The sequence below is a fragment of the Hibiscus syriacus genome, unplaced genomic scaffold (genome assembly GCF_006381635.1).
Source record: "Hibiscus syriacus cultivar Baekdansim isolate YM2019G1 unplaced genomic scaffold, ASM638163v2 tig00004620_pilon, whole genome shotgun sequence".
Taxonomy (NCBI): Eukaryota; Viridiplantae; Streptophyta; class Magnoliopsida; order Malvales; family Malvaceae; genus Hibiscus; species Hibiscus syriacus.
The window spans coordinates 187,392-204,780 of NW_024062020.1; the positions used below are offsets into that span (position 1 = coordinate 187,392).

The 17,389-nt window shown below is 30.3% G+C and overlaps 3 protein-coding genes across 3 annotated transcripts; all 3 read left to right on the forward strand.

Annotated features, from left to right (window-relative positions):
- Window positions 1-5,602: 5,602 nt before the first annotated feature.
- On the forward strand, window positions 5,603-9,182 carry LOC120195348. Its single transcript, XM_039197407.1, has 5 exons — window positions 5,603-6,954; window positions 7,068-7,230; window positions 8,115-8,278; window positions 8,627-8,873; window positions 8,961-9,182. Exons 1-5 carry the CDS (start codon window positions 5,621-5,623, stop codon window positions 9,063-9,065), a joined length of 2,013 nt encoding a protein of 670 aa, XP_039053338.1. The 5' UTR covers window positions 5,603-5,620; the 3' UTR covers window positions 9,066-9,182.
- Window positions 9,183-11,357: 2,175 nt separating this feature from the next.
- LOC120195614 (bet1-like protein At4g14600) lies at window positions 11,358-13,527 on the forward strand. The gene is made up of 4 exons (XM_039197585.1): window positions 11,358-11,502; window positions 11,638-11,761; window positions 12,326-12,382; window positions 13,171-13,527. Exons 1-4 carry the CDS (start codon window positions 11,435-11,437, stop codon window positions 13,330-13,332), a joined length of 411 nt encoding a protein of 136 aa, XP_039053516.1. The 5' UTR covers window positions 11,358-11,434; the 3' UTR covers window positions 13,333-13,527.
- Window positions 13,528-14,565: 1,038 nt separating this feature from the next.
- LOC120195358 (centlein-like) lies at window positions 14,566-16,590 on the forward strand. The gene is made up of 6 exons (XM_039197414.1): window positions 14,566-14,863; window positions 14,941-15,213; window positions 15,548-15,705; window positions 15,820-15,925; window positions 16,010-16,135; window positions 16,289-16,590. The coding sequence occupies exons 1-6, from the start codon at window positions 14,672-14,674 to the stop codon at window positions 16,421-16,423; spliced, it is 990 nt and encodes a 329-aa protein (XP_039053345.1). The 5' UTR covers window positions 14,566-14,671; the 3' UTR covers window positions 16,424-16,590.
- Window positions 16,591-17,389: the final 799 nt, after the last annotated feature.

The following is a 17,389-nucleotide window of genomic DNA, read 5'->3' on the forward strand; positions in this document are numbered from 1 at the left end:
AAAAATAGTGGAGGATTCTTTAGGAAGAAAGGAGAATACTCCTAATATATCTAAAACTCATGATAATATTATGATAAAACAAAAATAAACAACTTGACCAACTGACTAGATGTGTTTTCTCCAAAGCAGAACCAGTTAAATTATATAGGCATGTCAGTAGCTGAGAATTGGCAGGAGGGACACCTACCTGCCTACGTCCAAAATTATGAAGTCTACATATAATTAAGAAATGATAAATTATCTATTTTATCTCTCACATATTATTTTATTTATGTTTTGGTCATCTAATTATTATTATTTTTTAAAATTCATTCATAACATTATATTTTGTTTCTTTTTTATTACCTATTATTAAAAAATTAATAGGGTTGTTGATGTGTCATATTTAAATTATTTTTCACTTTTGAGTTAATTGTTCTTTTATTATTTTTTTTATAAGACAAAGAAAGCTGAAATTGAATTCGGACCCTCTTAAAAGCGGGTCATACTTGTTTTGTGTGAGTGGTTTGGTGTTTAATATTTTTTTATATTTTCTATTTAAAATTTGATGTATTTATTGGATAGTTTATTAAACATAACGAAGAAAATAATTTATAAGTTAATTTATTTAGTTTTGCTTGTTCTTACAATTCAATTTTCCTCAATATTTATTATTAGAGCCTTGATTTTTATATTTGTTTTGGACCACTAAAATCTCATAAACATGCATGTATATAGGATTAATATCTTATTATGCATATACTTTAGTTTTAATGAGGATGTTGAAGCATCTTCTCCCACTTCATTTTTTCAATAATCTGATTTTTTTTTTTTTATTCTTTGATTGTGTTTTAGTTATATAAGTAAAATGCACGTAAGCAGTGATGAAAGCTGATTGCATCATGACGCAATTTGGTCATCTTCCAAGTCTACAAAACATTCGTACGTGGATGGCACCCATTTATACTTTTGATCCAGCCCTAAAATAAAATTTCAGATACAATGTAAGTTCATTGCTAGAATTTATTATTGAATTTAAATTTGATTAAATTTAAGAAAATTTAAGATATAATTTATTTAGTAAAAAATAAATTTGAGAAAAGAATATAAGAATTTATAATAAATACGAAGGTCCTCACATGTTGTCACACATTCGTAAATGATTATATTTTTGTTATTAGATGATGATTGCCATTCACTTATATATTATTCGATTTTAATTAATTGATTGAATATCTATGGTTAAACTAAAAATAAATAAATACTGTATTTGGTTTTATATTATTTTCATGTTCTAAAATTTGAATGTTAATTTTGAAAATAAATTGAAGAAAAATAAAAATGTGAAAAAAATAAAGGCCAAATCTGCTTCTTGGTTTTTCTCATGCTTTAAAATTTATTTTTTAAATAATATATTTTTATATGTGAATGTTTTGACATATATGTATCGTTGTAATGTGTTTAAATTATTTTTATTTTATGTTGGATTTTATTTTTTTTAAATATTTTTGTATTGTATATATATGTGGATGATTTAATTTTAATTTAATATTTTTTATTTATCATAATATAATAATATATATAAAACATTAAATATAAAAATATTGAAATAATTTATCTATTCATTTAATTTATTCAAAAACATTTTATTATTTATTTCATAAAATTATTTCTGAATTAAATTTTAGCATTATTAATCAAATAAATAACTACAAAAATGACATATATGACTTTATGTCATAGTATTTTTAGTGAAACGAGTATCAAATTCGCGTTCAGAAGATTAAAAAGGGATTAACTAATAATTTTATGGTACAATCGCTGCCAATGATGATGGACAATTACAACGGTAATCGGTGGCCGACAACATGAAATTTTGATTGGATTATAAGGCCAACTTGATATTTTTTGTAAAATTATGAATTAAATTGATATTCTATCTAAAATTCTTATGTTAAATTAAAAGTTAACAATATTTTGACATGTCATGACATCGAAGTAACAAGAGCTAACAACCCAACAATCAAAATGCAACAACTTAATAACGTAAGTGATCAAAACATAATTTTTTAATCGATGATTAAAATTAAATTAAAATAAAATAAAGGTGATCAAACTTATGAATTTACCCTCTATATAATAAAATATATTATCATATTTAAATTAAAAGTGTATCCCAATTTCTAGCGTTATTTATAAAATGATATTGAATTGTTTAATTAAAAAAAAGCAACACGTGGGGTGGAACCACATGCGATTTTCCCCAAAAATCACTCTACACCTATATATTTCTCTGTCAGATACCGTTTAGGTTATATTTCCCGATTTAACACCCTTTACAGAAAAACACCCCTGCAGCGTGCCTTGTTAAATGTGTAAAAAATCCGGGTGCTAATTTTGTAAATATTTTTAAAGTGGTACCTAATATGTAATTAATTATGTTAGAGTGATATATGTGTAAAAACGCCAACTTTATCTATTTATTTTTTTGTGATATTATTTTTAACAACAGTTAATAATGTTTATTGACTTTTAAAATTAATTGTTTAAAAATATTAAAATAAATTTTTCATTACAATTGGGAGATCAAATTAATTATTATTCACTTTTTTTAAAAAAATAAATAAAAATACAATAAAAATGAATTAAAAAATGAATAAAATTCAATAAAAATATGATGTAAAGCTAAAAATATCACATCTTTATTTAAAATATTTTTTCTAATATTAATTTTAAAAAATATAAAATAAATATTAAATTTTAATTTTATTAAAAATGAATAAACATTATTAATTGTTGTTAAAAAATAATAATTAATAAATGATAATTCATTTGATCTCTCAATTGTAATTAAAAGTTTATTTTAGCAAAGTTTATGATTGTTAAACAGTCATAGGTGTGGAAAGCTACAAGAATCGAATGAAAATTCGATCGTACAAAGTCAATAACTTAAAATTGACTAAATGTTGTATAAATATCAACTCAATTGTACCACGAAAAAACATCCGATCAAAGAGTTGATCTTTTCTGCTCAATCTTCACAAAAATTGTTTTGTCTCGTCATTAATTATTATTTTTTAACAACAGTTAATAATGTTTATTCATTTTTAATAAAATTAAAATTTAATATTTATTTTATATTTTTTAAAATTAATATTAGAAAAAATATTTTAAATAAAGAGGTGATATTTTTAGCTTTACATTATATTTTTATTGAATTTTATTAATTTTTAATTAATTTTTATTGCATTTTTATTTATTTTTAAAAAAATGAATAATAATTCATTTGATCTTTCAATTGTAATTAAACGTTTATTTTAATATTTTTAAACAATTAATTTTAAAAGTCAATAAATATTATTAACTGTTGTTAAAAATAACATCACAAAAAAATAAATAGTTAAAGTTGGCGTTTTTACATAAATATCACCCTAACAGAAATTAATTACATATTAGGCACCACTTTAAAAATATTTATAAAATTAACACCCTAGTTTTTTACACGTTTAAGAAGGCACGTTGTAGGAGACGCACGTTTAAGAAGAGCGCGCCTTTTTGCAAAAGGTGTTCAATCAAAAAATATAATCTAAACGGTGTCTGATAGGGAAATATATAGGTGTATGGTGATTTTTGATGAAAATCGTCGAAACCACATTGAAATTTTTGGAGTAATGTTTGTTTTTAGGTGTAGGAGAGATGGGAAGGAAAAGGTGAGGTTAGGGGTGTAAACGAGCCGAGTCGAGTTTGAGTATTGCTGAGCTCGACTCGAAAACTCTGAAATATAGCTCGACTAGACTCGAAAACTCGCGAGCTTAAAATTTTTAAACTCGACTCGAACTCTAAATCATGAACTGAAGCTCGTGAGCAGCTCGAAAAGGCTCGAAATGAAAAAAAAATCTTAAACTTAACTCGATTGAATGTTCAAACTAAAACTCGAACATCAACCTTAAATAATAAAAATCTTACTGTATTTAAAAAAAATCAATACATAAATATTAATATTATTAATAATTTATTTTCTAAAAAAAATAAAATCTTAATATATTATATTTTCGAGCTGCTCACGAGCTTTTCGAGTCAAATATCGAGTAGCTCGTTTCGGCTCGTTAAGAACTTTAATTAAATCTATTCGATTCAAATATTTATCGAGTCTTAATAAAGTCAATCTAGAATAACTTGCGATCTGTCTTGCCTCACTTAGTGAGGCAATGTCCATTTTATATATCAGTCTGACAGTCACAGACAGTACAATTGAGAGAGGATTTGGCAAACGGAATTTGGCATTCAAGCACACACTGCCTCGCTTTTGTCTTTATTTCCTTTCACTGCAATCCTTGTTCACATGTTTTGAGGTAACTGTACGTCCTACAAAGATGCCATTATTTATATTTAATTTTAAGATTTAATCAACCGATTAAATAATTTTAATGATTAAAAATTTATTATTAATTTTTTAGATTTTAAGTTTAAGTACAGCATGTATTAAAAGTTTGAGATTTCAGATTTAAATATAACTAAAAATCAAAATTATAATTTAGTCATTATTAATAATTATTTTATCGCTAAAATCACTGAAGTTGGTGCATAATTTGACCATTAAAATGCAACATATGGCAGCTATATCTTAATTTATTTCGAGAGAAAAATTCAAAATCATGAGTTAGTTTTTGACGCGATTATTCAGTTACAATACGATGGTAGCAGCATAAATCCAAAGGATTAATTAATTAATTTCAAATTTGTTAGTGGCCAGATGTAACGAGGTACGGAAATCGATGAAGGTTGGTATCTGAGTTTTAATCCACTGCCTCGAAACTACAATAGCATCAGAATGCATGGATTTGCTTACACTGTTTTAGGTAACATTGTTGTTGTTTTAAATATATTTTGACTCTCTTCAATCGAACCTATTAAGTAGTTTATTTATATTAGTGATAAAATTTGTCTATTTAGGGATTAATATTTGAACAAATACATCTATAATATGTAGATTACCAATAGGTTAAAAAATTATAAATAAATATATTTTTAATTATTTTATATTATTAAAAAAATGAAATTTTAAATTCTCTTCAGTTGGATATTTTACAGAAATATCAAAGGTTAATTTTATGATTAATTACAATATAACGTAAAATAAAATAAAATGGTACAGTTTACTCGCACAAACAAATTAGGTCAATAGATCAAACCAAAAATCAAGCATTTTTAATCGTTAAAGAAGTTAAGATTTTTTTATTTGTCTATTTAGATTCAGTTTGCTAACCAAAAGCCTTAAATCATTTGCAAAAAAATATATAATAAGAAACAAACCCCTTTTCGAAAAAGATCCTCCTTCCGCCCTCTAAACTTTCTTTTTGGGCTTTGACAGTATAGTGCCGGCACCTCACTCCAATGGCGTGAGCTTAAACAACACATCCACATCTCCGTACACCATCCTTTTTTTGTTTTGTTTTCGTAACAGTCTCCAGCATACGGGACAAAAAAAAAACCCATCATTTTCTCTTTAAAAGAACCCGAAAATCCATCTGAAAAGGAAACGTTTTTTTTGGGGTGTTCTTCTCTTTTGCCAACTTTCTTTTATGTAAAAAAAAAGTGTGCTCTTTTGTATTTGTAAAGATTTGGGTTGTTTTTTTTTAATATGTCTAAGCTGGGTGAGAACAAGGAGCAGATGATGATGATGAGGGACATGAAGAAAAACAGTGGGTATGAAGCTTTCTTGGATGTTGACAGCCTTGAGGTTTCTCCATTTCAAAATCTTCGACACCATTCAACAATGGGTAGAGTTTCTCCTTGTCCTTCAAACTCTTTCACCAATGGGTTTTCTTCTTCATCCGGAGAAGCCCCGTTATTTGAGGACCAACAACAGCAGCCCAAGTTTCATCACTACGGACTCTGGTTGGATTCTAAAGGGTCACCCAATTCTCATTATAGAAATAAGAATGCCGATGAAAACAAGTTGGTCGACGATGGCTTTGGTTTGTGTGAGAATCTGTATCAAATGCATATTAGAGATGAAGAACGAGATGGAGATAATTCTGGTCAAATGAGGAGATTTGGCCATTTTTCTTCTTATAATGCTGAAAAATATGGTTCTTATGAAGGTTTCAACAAAGGGTATCAATCGTCTCCACAGCAAGTTCCACTTTGTTTAGGTGGTGGTGATGTCATCAGGTCCACCTTGCTTGGGCTGCAAGATGGATACGAAAAAGATTATTCATTTGGGTCTTACAGCATTGGTTACAATCAGTCCAATGATTTGTCTTCATTACCGACTTGGTATGATAACCGAAGAAGCTATCTTTTGGAGCATAGAATGGACCAGGGTAGGGGATTGGACAGTAGGGGAGTTTTAATGCAGAGTGCTTTTAGCACTAGGCCCTACATTGGGAATCCTTTTGTTTGCTCCCAGCAATGTGGGTTGGATGGCAATGGAGGAAGAGCTCCCATTGATTCTTTGAGTTCTCCTAGGTTCTTGCACAGCAAGATTCCTCTTGAGGAAAATGTAGTGGAGGATCATAGTGTCATCATTCAAGGAAGAGGTTTCAAGTATGATATCGATAACAAGGGCCTCGATTCCATCAAGTACCGAAAGAAGAAGTCTCTCAAAGAGATTGCAATGCAAAACATTCAAGAGAAAAGTTCTAAACATGATAAGATACATGGGGAAAATGTAACACTGATGCCAAGTCCATATTCCTTGGTTGAGTTTCAAGGTTGCATTTATCACATGGCTAAGGACCAGAAGGGTTGTCGATTCCTACAAAGGATATTTGATGAAGGAAGCTGTTTGGATGTGCAGATAATATTCAATGAGGTTATTGGTAATATTGTTGAACTAATGATGGATCCCTTTGGAAACTACCTTGTCCAAAAGTTGCTGGATGTGTGCACTGAAGAACAAAGGCTGCAGATTGTTCTCACTGTGACCAAAGAACCGGGGCAGCTAGTGAGGATTTCTTTGAACACATATGGGTATTTGCTTCATTTATCATTCACTCTCTCTTCCTTTAATGACATTGTTTGATTTTATTTTTTTCTATTTCAATATGTATTTGTTGTTAAGTAGATTCACTGCTATATTTCAGTACGCGTGTGGTACAGAAGTTGATTGAGACTCTCAAATCAAGACAACAGATTTCTCATATCAAATCCGCTCTTAAACCTGGAATTCTTGATCTTGTCAAGGATCTCAATGGAAATCATGTGTTGCAGCGCTGTTTGCAATGCCTTGGCAATGAAGATAACAAGGTATAATGATGAGGATGAACTATTTTTTAGGTTTAATGTTTGTTCTCATTTTGTTTTGGGTTGATTGTCACCTTAGAATCATAGCTTTCTCTAAAATGAATAACTTTTCATGTGTGGCTAAGCTAATATTTGTTTAATAAGTTGTTAAGGTCATGTTATGGTATCATCATGAGTTTGCTCTTTGTTGATGACTGAATTTTTAAATCTAAAATTGCACATTTTACATTATTTAATTACAACTAGTGAAACATATATCTTTCTTGCATTGAATTCAGCTTGCCAAAGGGCACTCAATTCTCCTAAAGAAAATTATATGGCTATTTTAGAGGTCATTATCCTATGGCCAAGTACCTATGCGCTTAATTTAGTCTCTGATGCCAATTGGCTGCATATCTTGGTTTGATTCATTACAAACTCTGAAGGTTATAGCATTCTGTTTGAACATGTTTCTCCTCTTTGTCGGTTCAGGGCATCTTTTGTGTGTGTATTCGTATACGGTTTATTTTAATTCATTGTTCGTAGGCGTGCATCGTAAACAGGCAGAAGCCTTTCTTCTAGACACAGGCTTGATTATGGGCATTTGGCTATAATGGCTATAATGTGATGTGAGATAGATAATGAGTAAAGCACTTGAAGAGTGATTAGGCCATTGGAAGAACCTTTCATAGTTTGCAACTTCTCATAATTGATCAGGCACTCTTGTGTTAGAGTTGTAAACTTATAGAAGTTTGTCTAAATTCTTTAAGAAGCTTTCTTCCATACCTTAGTTGTCACCCTCCAGTGCGCTTCCCATTATAAAAATTCTGTCTCTACTTTGATGCTATGCATTTTCATGTGACCTGAAAATCTTATATTTTTACTCGAGTTTCCTTTGTTTCTGTCAGATTATTTTCGACGCTGCTGCAAAATTTTGCGTAGATATCGCCACTCATCGCCATGGATGCTGTGTGTTGCAACGCTGCATTGCTCATTCCAATGGACAACATCGAGATAAGCTAATCACTCAGATTTCTAGAAATGGACTTCTTCTTGCTCAGGACCCTTTCGGGTAATAAGCTAAGCACTTGGTGTTTATTTATTGCTTCCTAGTTTTCTGGCACATAAGATTCTTATAGCTGGTTCTGGTTAGCTTATAAATTGACTTCAATCAAGCATGTAAAATTATTGCTTTTTATTGCAATCAACATCTCTCTAAATATCTAATCTCAGAATAACAATCTTTGTTCATAGAACAGGGAGATGATTGACATAGTTCATTAGTGGATCAGGTTTCTGAGATATAACCGACCGAGTCTTGAGTAAAAGAAGTTTAGCTCAAATCATAAATGACTAGAGGAGGATTTCATCATGAAAATAGAGCTCTCATATTCTGATATTCTTTTGTTATATGAAACAGGAACTATGTTGTTCAGTACATAATAGAGCTGAAGGTCGTTGGCAACTTACTATCTCAGTTCAAAGGGCACTATGTTCATCTGTCAATGCAGAAATTTAGCAGCCATGTGGTCGAAAAATGCCTCAAGCATTTCACAGAAAGTCGGTCTCAGATCATCCGTGAGTTAATCTCTGTTGTCCACTTTGAACAACTGTTGCAAGATCCATTTGCCAACTATGTGATTCAATCTGCTTTAGCCGTAACCAAGGTAAGGGAACAACTTGTCATTTCCTCTTTTTTCAATGCTTTAGCAACTCATTCCGGATGAAACATATTATTTTCATCACGCAAGCAGGGTCCTCTTCATGCTTCTCTAGTCGAAGCGGTCCGACCGCACACAATCCTTCGTACCAGCCCGTATTGCAAGAGGATTTTCTCGAGGAACCTCCTGAAGAAGTGATGGAAGTCGGTTTCAAGAAGTGTTGTTGTGCTTCCAAGGTTTGCTAGCTTGTTCAGTACAAAATAAGGAAATGTCCTGGGATTAAGAGAATGTAAACATGAAAATCTGGGGCTGCTTGATGAGCTTGGAAAGAGTCCCAAGGATGATGAAGAAAAGATTTGGTTACGGTTGTTTATTATGTAGTTGCAACTTGTATTATTCTGTTGTCTTGTCGATCCTAACTTTGAATGTATGATACTTTTATCACGTTCAAAGACTTCAGTTTCTGCTTAGGAATGAATGCTGCAAATCTTTTGTTATGCCCTAATTTCCCTATTATCTATTTATAATCTTTCTTAATTATTGACAACACACAATGCAGAAGCAGCTGCTCGAACTTAGAATCTTTAGAGATAACAATACTCCCTTTAACTAAAAGTCACATAGGGTTCGGGACTTTCTTCATCTGAAAAAAAAAGGTTGGACACAAGTCCTAGTTCCAGGGGTATGGTACCAGAAAGTTGATTACAATACAAATGAAGATAAAGCAAGAAATCAACTTTGCAATTTGCTTTGGATTCTCTCCAATTTAATGGTTTGATGAAAGAAAAAGCTTTCCTATCTTACGTGAGTTTCCAATCTCAGCTACCAGTGAGATTGTTCCTTGCAATAGTTAGCCCCTGTAAACTTTTGCACAACCCTCTATTGGAAGACAAATCACCATAAAATTCATTGTTAAATAATTATTATAATGTTTAAAAATAGTATTACTCATTTTTTTTAATAATGAGTAATATTATTTTATATGTGTAATATTAATATAATTTTAGTATAAATTCTTTTAAATAATTATTAAAACATTTAAAAATATATTTATACTTTTTAATAATATATTATTTCTCTTTTAATAAATAAGTAATATAATTAATAATATTTATTATTTTAATAAAATATTTCAATTTTAGAATTTTTATTATTAAAAATAATAATAATTTAAAAATAACACTAATATAAATAATATTTGATTAAATTAATATAATATTTATAAAATAATAATATTTAATTTTTATAATAAATAATATTATTATTTATTATATTTGGTATTCATCCCATTTTTGTATAATTATAAAATCTACCTAATTTATCCACACACACAAAAAATCTACCCAAAATCCAAAAAAGAATCTAGAACCGCACGTTTATAAGCCAACGGTTGATTTCCCTCTCAGCACGTCATCTGTAAAAAAAAGGCAAGGAGAGAAATTAAGAGTCTGTTTGTTCGGCTGTAATTAATTTTTCAGAAAATAAATTACTCGAATTTGAATTACTGGAACTGAAAAATGAATTATTGAAATTTGAATTCTAGAAAATGAATTATATTTCTGGAAAATATTTTCCGAAAAATGTTTTCCGTAAAATGAATTATATTTTTCTGAAAAACATCTGGAAAAATTTTATGATGTTTGGAAGATGTTATTTAAACATTTTTTCCACTAGTTGAAGAGTTTTAAAAAAAATATTTATTACAAATATTAAATATAATAAATAATATTATTTATCATAAAACATAATATTATTATTTTAAAATATTAAAATAATTTATTAAATATTATTTTTATAATTTTATTAATAAAAATAATAATTTTTGTATATTTTAGTGAAATAAAATATTATAAATTATATTAATTATTTATTAAAGTAATAGTGTTATATTATATTTTAAAAATATTAATTAGTATATTTTAAATATCTTTATTAAAATATTATTTAAATATATAAATAATATTATTCATTATTAAATATAAAATTTTTATTATATTATTAAAATAAAAATATATATTATATTATATATAATTGATTATTTTATATAATATTAAAAATATAATATAATATTATTATAAATATTAATAAATAAATAAATATTATTTTGATGAAAATGATATTAAAATATTTTTATTAATATTAAATTCATAAAATAAAATTATTTTGAGTATTTATTTTTTAAAGTGAAAAGTTCGGAAAATAACTTACGAAAAATGAATCCGTAAGTCATTTTACAAAAAACACAAATGAAATTATATTACTAGGGAAATGAATTACATTCCGAAAAACTAATTACGTGAAACAAACACGGAAAACCATTTTCCGAAAAATGAATTACATAAAACAAACACAAGAAAATATTTTCTAAAAAATAAATTACGTGAAACAAACACAAAAATTCAAAAAAAAATCAATTCTGTAATTCCAATTACGACAAATAAACCTACCCTCCTAAGTCTAAATTTAAACTTTTAAATCGGCGAGCTCTCGCGTTAATTTCTTCTTTTTTTACTCAGCTCCCCTATTGTTTAAAGGCCCTTTTTGCTTATTTCCGCTCGTTCGTCTCGATGGCGTTTACTTCGAACCGAACCGGTGGCGATTCCTTCTACGGTGGTGCGACACCTTACCGATCAAGGTCTAATTTTATTTTACTGGGTTTCTTTTGATTCAATGATTTTTAATTAGAGGCGAGTTTAGAATTTATTAGGTTTCTTTTTTTCCCCCTTAGTTTGTCTGAGCCAATTTTGATTTGTTGTTAATATTGAAATAGGGAGGGTTTAAGCACGAGACCGGCGGCTAGCTCCGATGAAATACAATTGCGGATTGACCCGATGCATGGTGATTTGGACGATGAGATCTCCGGTCTCCGTAGCCAAGTTAAACAATTGAGAAATGTAAGACCTTTTCATGTATTGGTTGACTGATTGATTTACTAATTTCATAATCTACGATTCATTTGATATTTCTTTCTATATTTGATGAAGTGCATAAAGGATATTGCTGATAATTTGACATGTTTTTTCACCTTAGTTTGGCTTTAAGCTAAAATCTGAGTGTAATTATTCCTTTTGATATATTTCAGTTCTCTGTAGATGTCGTGAATCGTGATAATATTATCATTGTTTATTTGGTCTATTTTCTTTCTTGAAAAGATATTGAAAATCAACTTTAAACCACTGTTTATAAACATCAAACGTCACTCTGAATTGAGTTAAACAACGGTTATAAGAATTTATCGTCTAATGGCATTTAATATTATTTTTCTTTTCTGTTGGACTTGTGTCGGTATTTTTATTTCTTTCTTGCAAGGACTTGTAACTTGACAGTTGACACTTGGAGTGAACTTTGGCTTCGATTTTTTTACCTTTCTTTTATTCTCTGGAGGGAGGGTTCTTTTCCTCTCTATTTGTTCTCTACGTTTAACTAGCTAAATTGTGTTAATCTTAAATATGGTGCAGGTTGCCCAAGAGATAGGATCAGAAGCCAAATTTCAGAAGGACTTTTTAGATCAGCTGGTATTATTTTCAGCTACATTTACCCATTCTTCACATTTGTCTTTTTATATGGTTTCTTGCATGCTGTAAATTATTGCTATGATGTATTGTTCCTTGAAAATGAGGGATGACCATCTTAGTTTATCACACATTTCGTGGTTTTACTGTAATATTTCTACATGTCTTGTATAGCAAAGTGAAATTGAGGGGAGGGGAAATAAACTTTTGAACTCTTTGCACCAATGGAAGTCTTGGAAAATAACCTGAAAAAAGGGGAAATAATTATTATCGGATATCTTTCCTTGACATAGTATTTATCATGTGATTTCTCTATTGTGTAAAACATAGCAATAGGATCTTCATCTGTTTTTTGTCCCTTCAGTTCATATGTTGTATTATTCAAGTAATTTTTTATTAGTTGAACATAATGCACTGTGTTCTTTTATTCATCCGATCATTATTTTCCTCCATCTCTTTGAATCTTATGGTTGACATGGTCCTGTTAGCCATCGAGTTGGTATTGCTAAGCTGTAATGCAAAGGATAAGCAGGAAGCTTTTCTTGATAATTAACCCTTTCTTGATTTGAACTGTTATCTGCAGTGACCCCTTTTTATCATGCCTGCTTTATTAAGTACATGTATACACATGCATTCAAAATCAATTCTATCAGTTTATTGTCTTAAATTGCGATTTTCTGTTGAGGATAACATGAATTACTCGGTGCTTTGCCTGCCATCAATAGTTGGAGGAAAAAGATGCTTAATAATTTTTTGCTGCTTCCTGAATGTGTAATCTCACTTTATGACAGCAAATGACAATGATTAAAGCTCAAGCAGGGGTAAAGAACAACATTAGGAAACTGAACAAGAGTATAATCAAGCACGGCTCTAACCATATTATTCACGTGGTTCTTTTTGCACTATTTTGCTTCTTTGTTGTCTATATTTGGTCCAAGTTGTCAAGAAGATGAAGCTCGTGGGACTGCTGAATGAATGTCAATTGACAATGAGAGATAGTGCCAAAATGTCGATGTTGCTAACAGTTTCTGTAAAGGCTGTTCGTGTATTACTTTCTCTGTGATTTGTCAGCAGTAATCGACAAAAACATTGATGTTTCGAGGTTTCTTCTGTTAAGCTGCGGTAAGAACATTAGTTCTATTTTAATGCATGATTTGTATGATCCACGCTATTATATGAAGACTATACTCCCCTAGATATGCCTTCTGTTCTTATGGTCTGAGCCTGTAAATTTGAACATAAATTTCTAAAGGCCGGTTAATAACTCAAGCTCTCTTCATCATATGCAAACAAGATGTTAAATTTCTCTCTCGAACTCGTCATGCATATTTGCATTGCATTTGAAGCCAATAAAAAAATTAAGATGTTTCATATTTTGTAAACATTGATAACATACAAAACATAACTATACATCTCCAAACATTTGCATAAGTTGCAAGACGATAAACGAAGTGAGAAATTAAAAGATAATATTCTTCAAAGTAGGAGGCAGATATTCACCATGGGAGATTCTCATGGCAAGACCAAAATCTGTTGGCTTTATCTTTCCTGAAGTTGTGAGTATGAGTCTCAGAAAAAGAAAACAGAAATATGTAATAATCTAAAAACTTATCAAGAGTATAACCTTTTAGAATAAATTAGGTAACATTTTAAATAATAAAGTTTAATTTTCTGAATAAAAATTTTAATCATAATTTTTCAAATCATAATTTTTTAAATAGTCCGATTGATTTATGCTCATCATCATTCTTAATCAGGGATAAACACACATAAAACAACACTCCCTTTAATTATTGAAACTATTCAATAAATCCTTAAATAATTTTTTTTATTTTTAAATTCCAAATTTGAAATATTTATGCTTCAAATAAACATTTTAAATTTATTAGTATAGGACCCATCTACAGTATAGATTGTGCTATAATTAATTATTTGCAAATAATGATGAAAGCGTGCAATTTATTAATAAAGCCATATTAGAACGAGAATATTTTAAAAGAAAAAGGATATTGCCAAGACATCAGTGGGGACCACATTATAAATTTTTAACTCTGATCTTAGAAGCAGCACTCTAACGGCTACTTTTTAAATTTTATTTTTTTCAATTAGAAGCCTGGGGTAGAAAAAGGAAAACCCCAAGAAAAAGAGCGGAAGGAAAATCCCCTCTTTTTCGTCTTCCCTTTCAGACAACCCTAATTACAACTTCTAAATATTTCTAATTTCACATCTTTTTCAATTTTTTTTGAGATCTAGGTTTATTCAACATTCTGAAATTTCTGAGTAATCGAAGACATGGATCTTCCTCAAGAAGTCGATGATTACATAAAAGAAACAATCGAACATTCCTTAGGCCTTCAAATCTCCACTCAATCTTTGCAATCAAAACTCCGCTCCACCGAAGAAGCCCAGCGTCGCCTCCGTGACCAGTGCATATTCCTCCTCTCAAAATTGAAAGAGAAAGATCAAATCATCGAGCGTTCAAAGGTTCTTAACTTGATTCTTTTTTATAAAGCAATTTTTTAATGTGAATTTATTGACGTTCTTGTTGATTCTTTTTTAAGGCCGAAGCGAATATGAATGCTGTGGCGTTGAAGAGATTCGTGGAGGAGAATCAGAAACTTGCATCGGAGTGCGCGGATTTGTTGACTCAGTGTAACAAATGGGAAAGAGAGTGTTCGCTTTATGATCATGATAGGGAGGCGTTGATGGATTTTGGGAATGAGGCTGATGAGAGGGCAAAGAAAGCTGAGATTCGGACTCATGAATTGGAAGAGGAGTTAGGGAAATTAACTGAAGAGTTAAGGTTTTACAAGCGCTATTATGAGAGCCGAGGGGTAAATTAAAATTTCTCCCTTAAATCTTTTATTACTTTGATTTGAATTGTTGATAATTTGGAAGTGGAGTTGATATTCTCTTGTAGTAAATACTGAGTTTTTATTGGATTTAATTGCTGATTTGTGGAGATTTAGTTAAAGGCTTAAACTTATTTGAGCAGCATGATAGAACTATTGCTGATAGAGATGACATAACTTGAAACAATGAAAATGATTTTAGGAGATTGTTTTCATTTTTTGATGCTCTATGATTTGATTAGAAAACCTGCAATCATTTATAGTTTTGTCTAGTTCTGCTATATATCGGACTGATAAGCATAAACCTTCCTCGCAGATTGATTCATCTTCTGTGGGAACTACTTTGGAAGAGAATTTGCTTGAGTCAGTTCTATCAACATTGATATTTAAAGATGAAGTCACGTGTGGACGAACATTCTTGGAGGCAAATAATTCCCTTGAAGCATGTCAAAGGTTACTTAAAATGTGGAATAGGTGAGTGTTCTCTTCTCTTATTTCGATGTATCTGCAACTTTGTTGATTAATGTAGATACTTGGTTAATGACATATTTCTTGAATCAATCTCTTTGGGCTTCTTTTTCTTTGCAGGTTGAGGCCTTCAACTCAAAAAATTTTGTCAGTGGCTTCTGAAGTAAAGACCCTTGAGAAAGACAAAGAACATCTTAGAATGAATCTTTTCAAAGCTGAAGATGAGGTGAGAACTAAGAAGTTTGAAGATCACGTGCTCATGAAATTTCCATCTCTTGTTAGAACTTAACAATATATTTTATCTCCACAGGTCAAAGTTTTGTTTGAAGAAAACAATATATTGAATGAGGAGAACAGAAGACTATTAAGGCAATACCACAAAGAAAAGAACCTCCATGGTTCTGGTGGGAAGCATTCTGGTATTGCATCTACAAAGGTGAGTGAGGAGTTCGCTTTATTTTGTCTTTGTAAGTATTGCACATGAGTGCTTCTTCTCACATGTAAAATAAGTGCACTCCCTGCATGTTTCTGGTCGATTTATCATTAGTTTGTTTGATTTCATGATATTATTTACTTGACCATCTCACAGACAAACAAGCGAAAATCAAGTCCAAGGATATGCAGTCCAATTGAGAAGAAAATTGACTTGACTGATCCTGATTCAGCGAGGAATCCTCTGTCACCCTTGCGACATAACTCCCCTGATTTAAGAATGCACAAGTGAATAAATCTCATGATAGGGTCTAATGTCTTGTCTCTTCTTTTACTTTTCTTTAGCATTATCCTGACTAATTTGATAATAGAATAGATAATTTCTCAATCTAATGCAGAAATGAGAAAAACTTCAGCAATTTTAGAAATGATTGTTAGAGTCTTATTGTTCTTGACAGTCTCTGACTAATGCTTCAATTCAGTGTTGACAAAGGTGATATGTACATGAATGTTAAGTACATTTCTGCTCTGTTATTTTTCGGTGGTCCTTCGAATTTGTTTTTCAATTCAGTGTTGACAAAAGGAATATAACTGTACATGAATGTTTCATACATTTTAGCTGTGTTACTTTTGTGGTCCTTTCAATAGTTGAGTATTCACACAAACTGCTGTTTGGGCCTTCTAAGAAATCTTGGATTTTACTATGGATTTCGAAAATGCACTATCTACAAGGCCTCGTGCCCCTAGACTTTTGTGGTTATTAATGTTTGAATAAGTTTTTCGTTTTCCCCCACTCAAATTTGAAAAGAAACAAATTTGGTATTAATGTTATTGATTTGTAACAAATCGGTTATTCACTCTTAACAATCGTTACAGTGAGTGACGGAAAGTTGACGTGGCGTGTTAATCGTTGACTTGACACAATTTGATCATCATTTTGATTGACATTTCTCTTCCATCACCACTCTCTCATCTCCACACTTCTTGTTATTTCTTGCTTCTCTTTGACTTGGGTTTCAATCCACCCTCCCATTTTCCATCTTCTTCTTTGAACTTATGTTTCCGTTTCATCCCCACGTTCTCGTTGAAGTTGAACCTCTGTTTGAACCCCACCTTTTCTTGAATGCAAAGTTTGACAACACGGACAAATGAAAGACAAAAAAGCAAAATCTAAATTAACAACTACATGTACAAATAAATTTAAAGAGATCGGCAGCCCCAATGAAAAACAGAGACGTTGACATCATTCTTAAAATTT

What these genes read in the sequence shown, in the direction of transcription:
- LOC120195348 (XM_039197407.1), top strand. Translation starts at nt 5,621, where the DNA reads ATGTCTAAGCTGGGTGAGAACAAGGAGCAGATGATGATGATGAGGGAC. An exon ending in ATTTCTTTGAACACATATGG is followed by an intron (nt 6,955 to 7,067) that starts GTATTTGCTTCA and finishes GCTATATTTCAG; the next exon opens with TACGCGTGTGGTACAGAAGT. An exon ending in CTTGCTCAGGACCCTTTCGG is followed by an intron (nt 8,279 to 8,626) that starts GTAATAAGCTAA and finishes TATATGAAACAG; the next exon opens with GAACTATGTTGTTCAGTACA.
- LOC120195614 (XM_039197585.1), top strand. Translation starts at nt 11,435, where the DNA reads ATGGCGTTTACTTCGAACCGAACCGGTGGCGATTCCTTCTACGGTGGT. An exon ending in GCGACACCTTACCGATCAAG is followed by an intron (nt 11,503 to 11,637) that starts GTCTAATTTTAT and finishes ATATTGAAATAG; the next exon opens with GGAGGGTTTAAGCACGAGAC. An exon ending in AAGTTAAACAATTGAGAAAT is followed by an intron (nt 11,762 to 12,325) that starts GTAAGACCTTTT and finishes AATATGGTGCAG; the next exon opens with GTTGCCCAAGAGATAGGATC.
- LOC120195358 (XM_039197414.1), top strand. Translation starts at nt 14,672, where the DNA reads ATGGATCTTCCTCAAGAAGTCGATGATTACATAAAAGAAACAATCGAA. An exon ending in TTACTTAAAATGTGGAATAG is followed by an intron (nt 15,706 to 15,819) that starts GTGAGTGTTCTC and finishes TTTTCTTTGCAG; the next exon opens with GTTGAGGCCTTCAACTCAAA. An exon ending in CTGGTATTGCATCTACAAAG is followed by an intron (nt 16,136 to 16,288) that starts GTGAGTGAGGAG and finishes ACCATCTCACAG; the next exon opens with ACAAACAAGCGAAAATCAAG.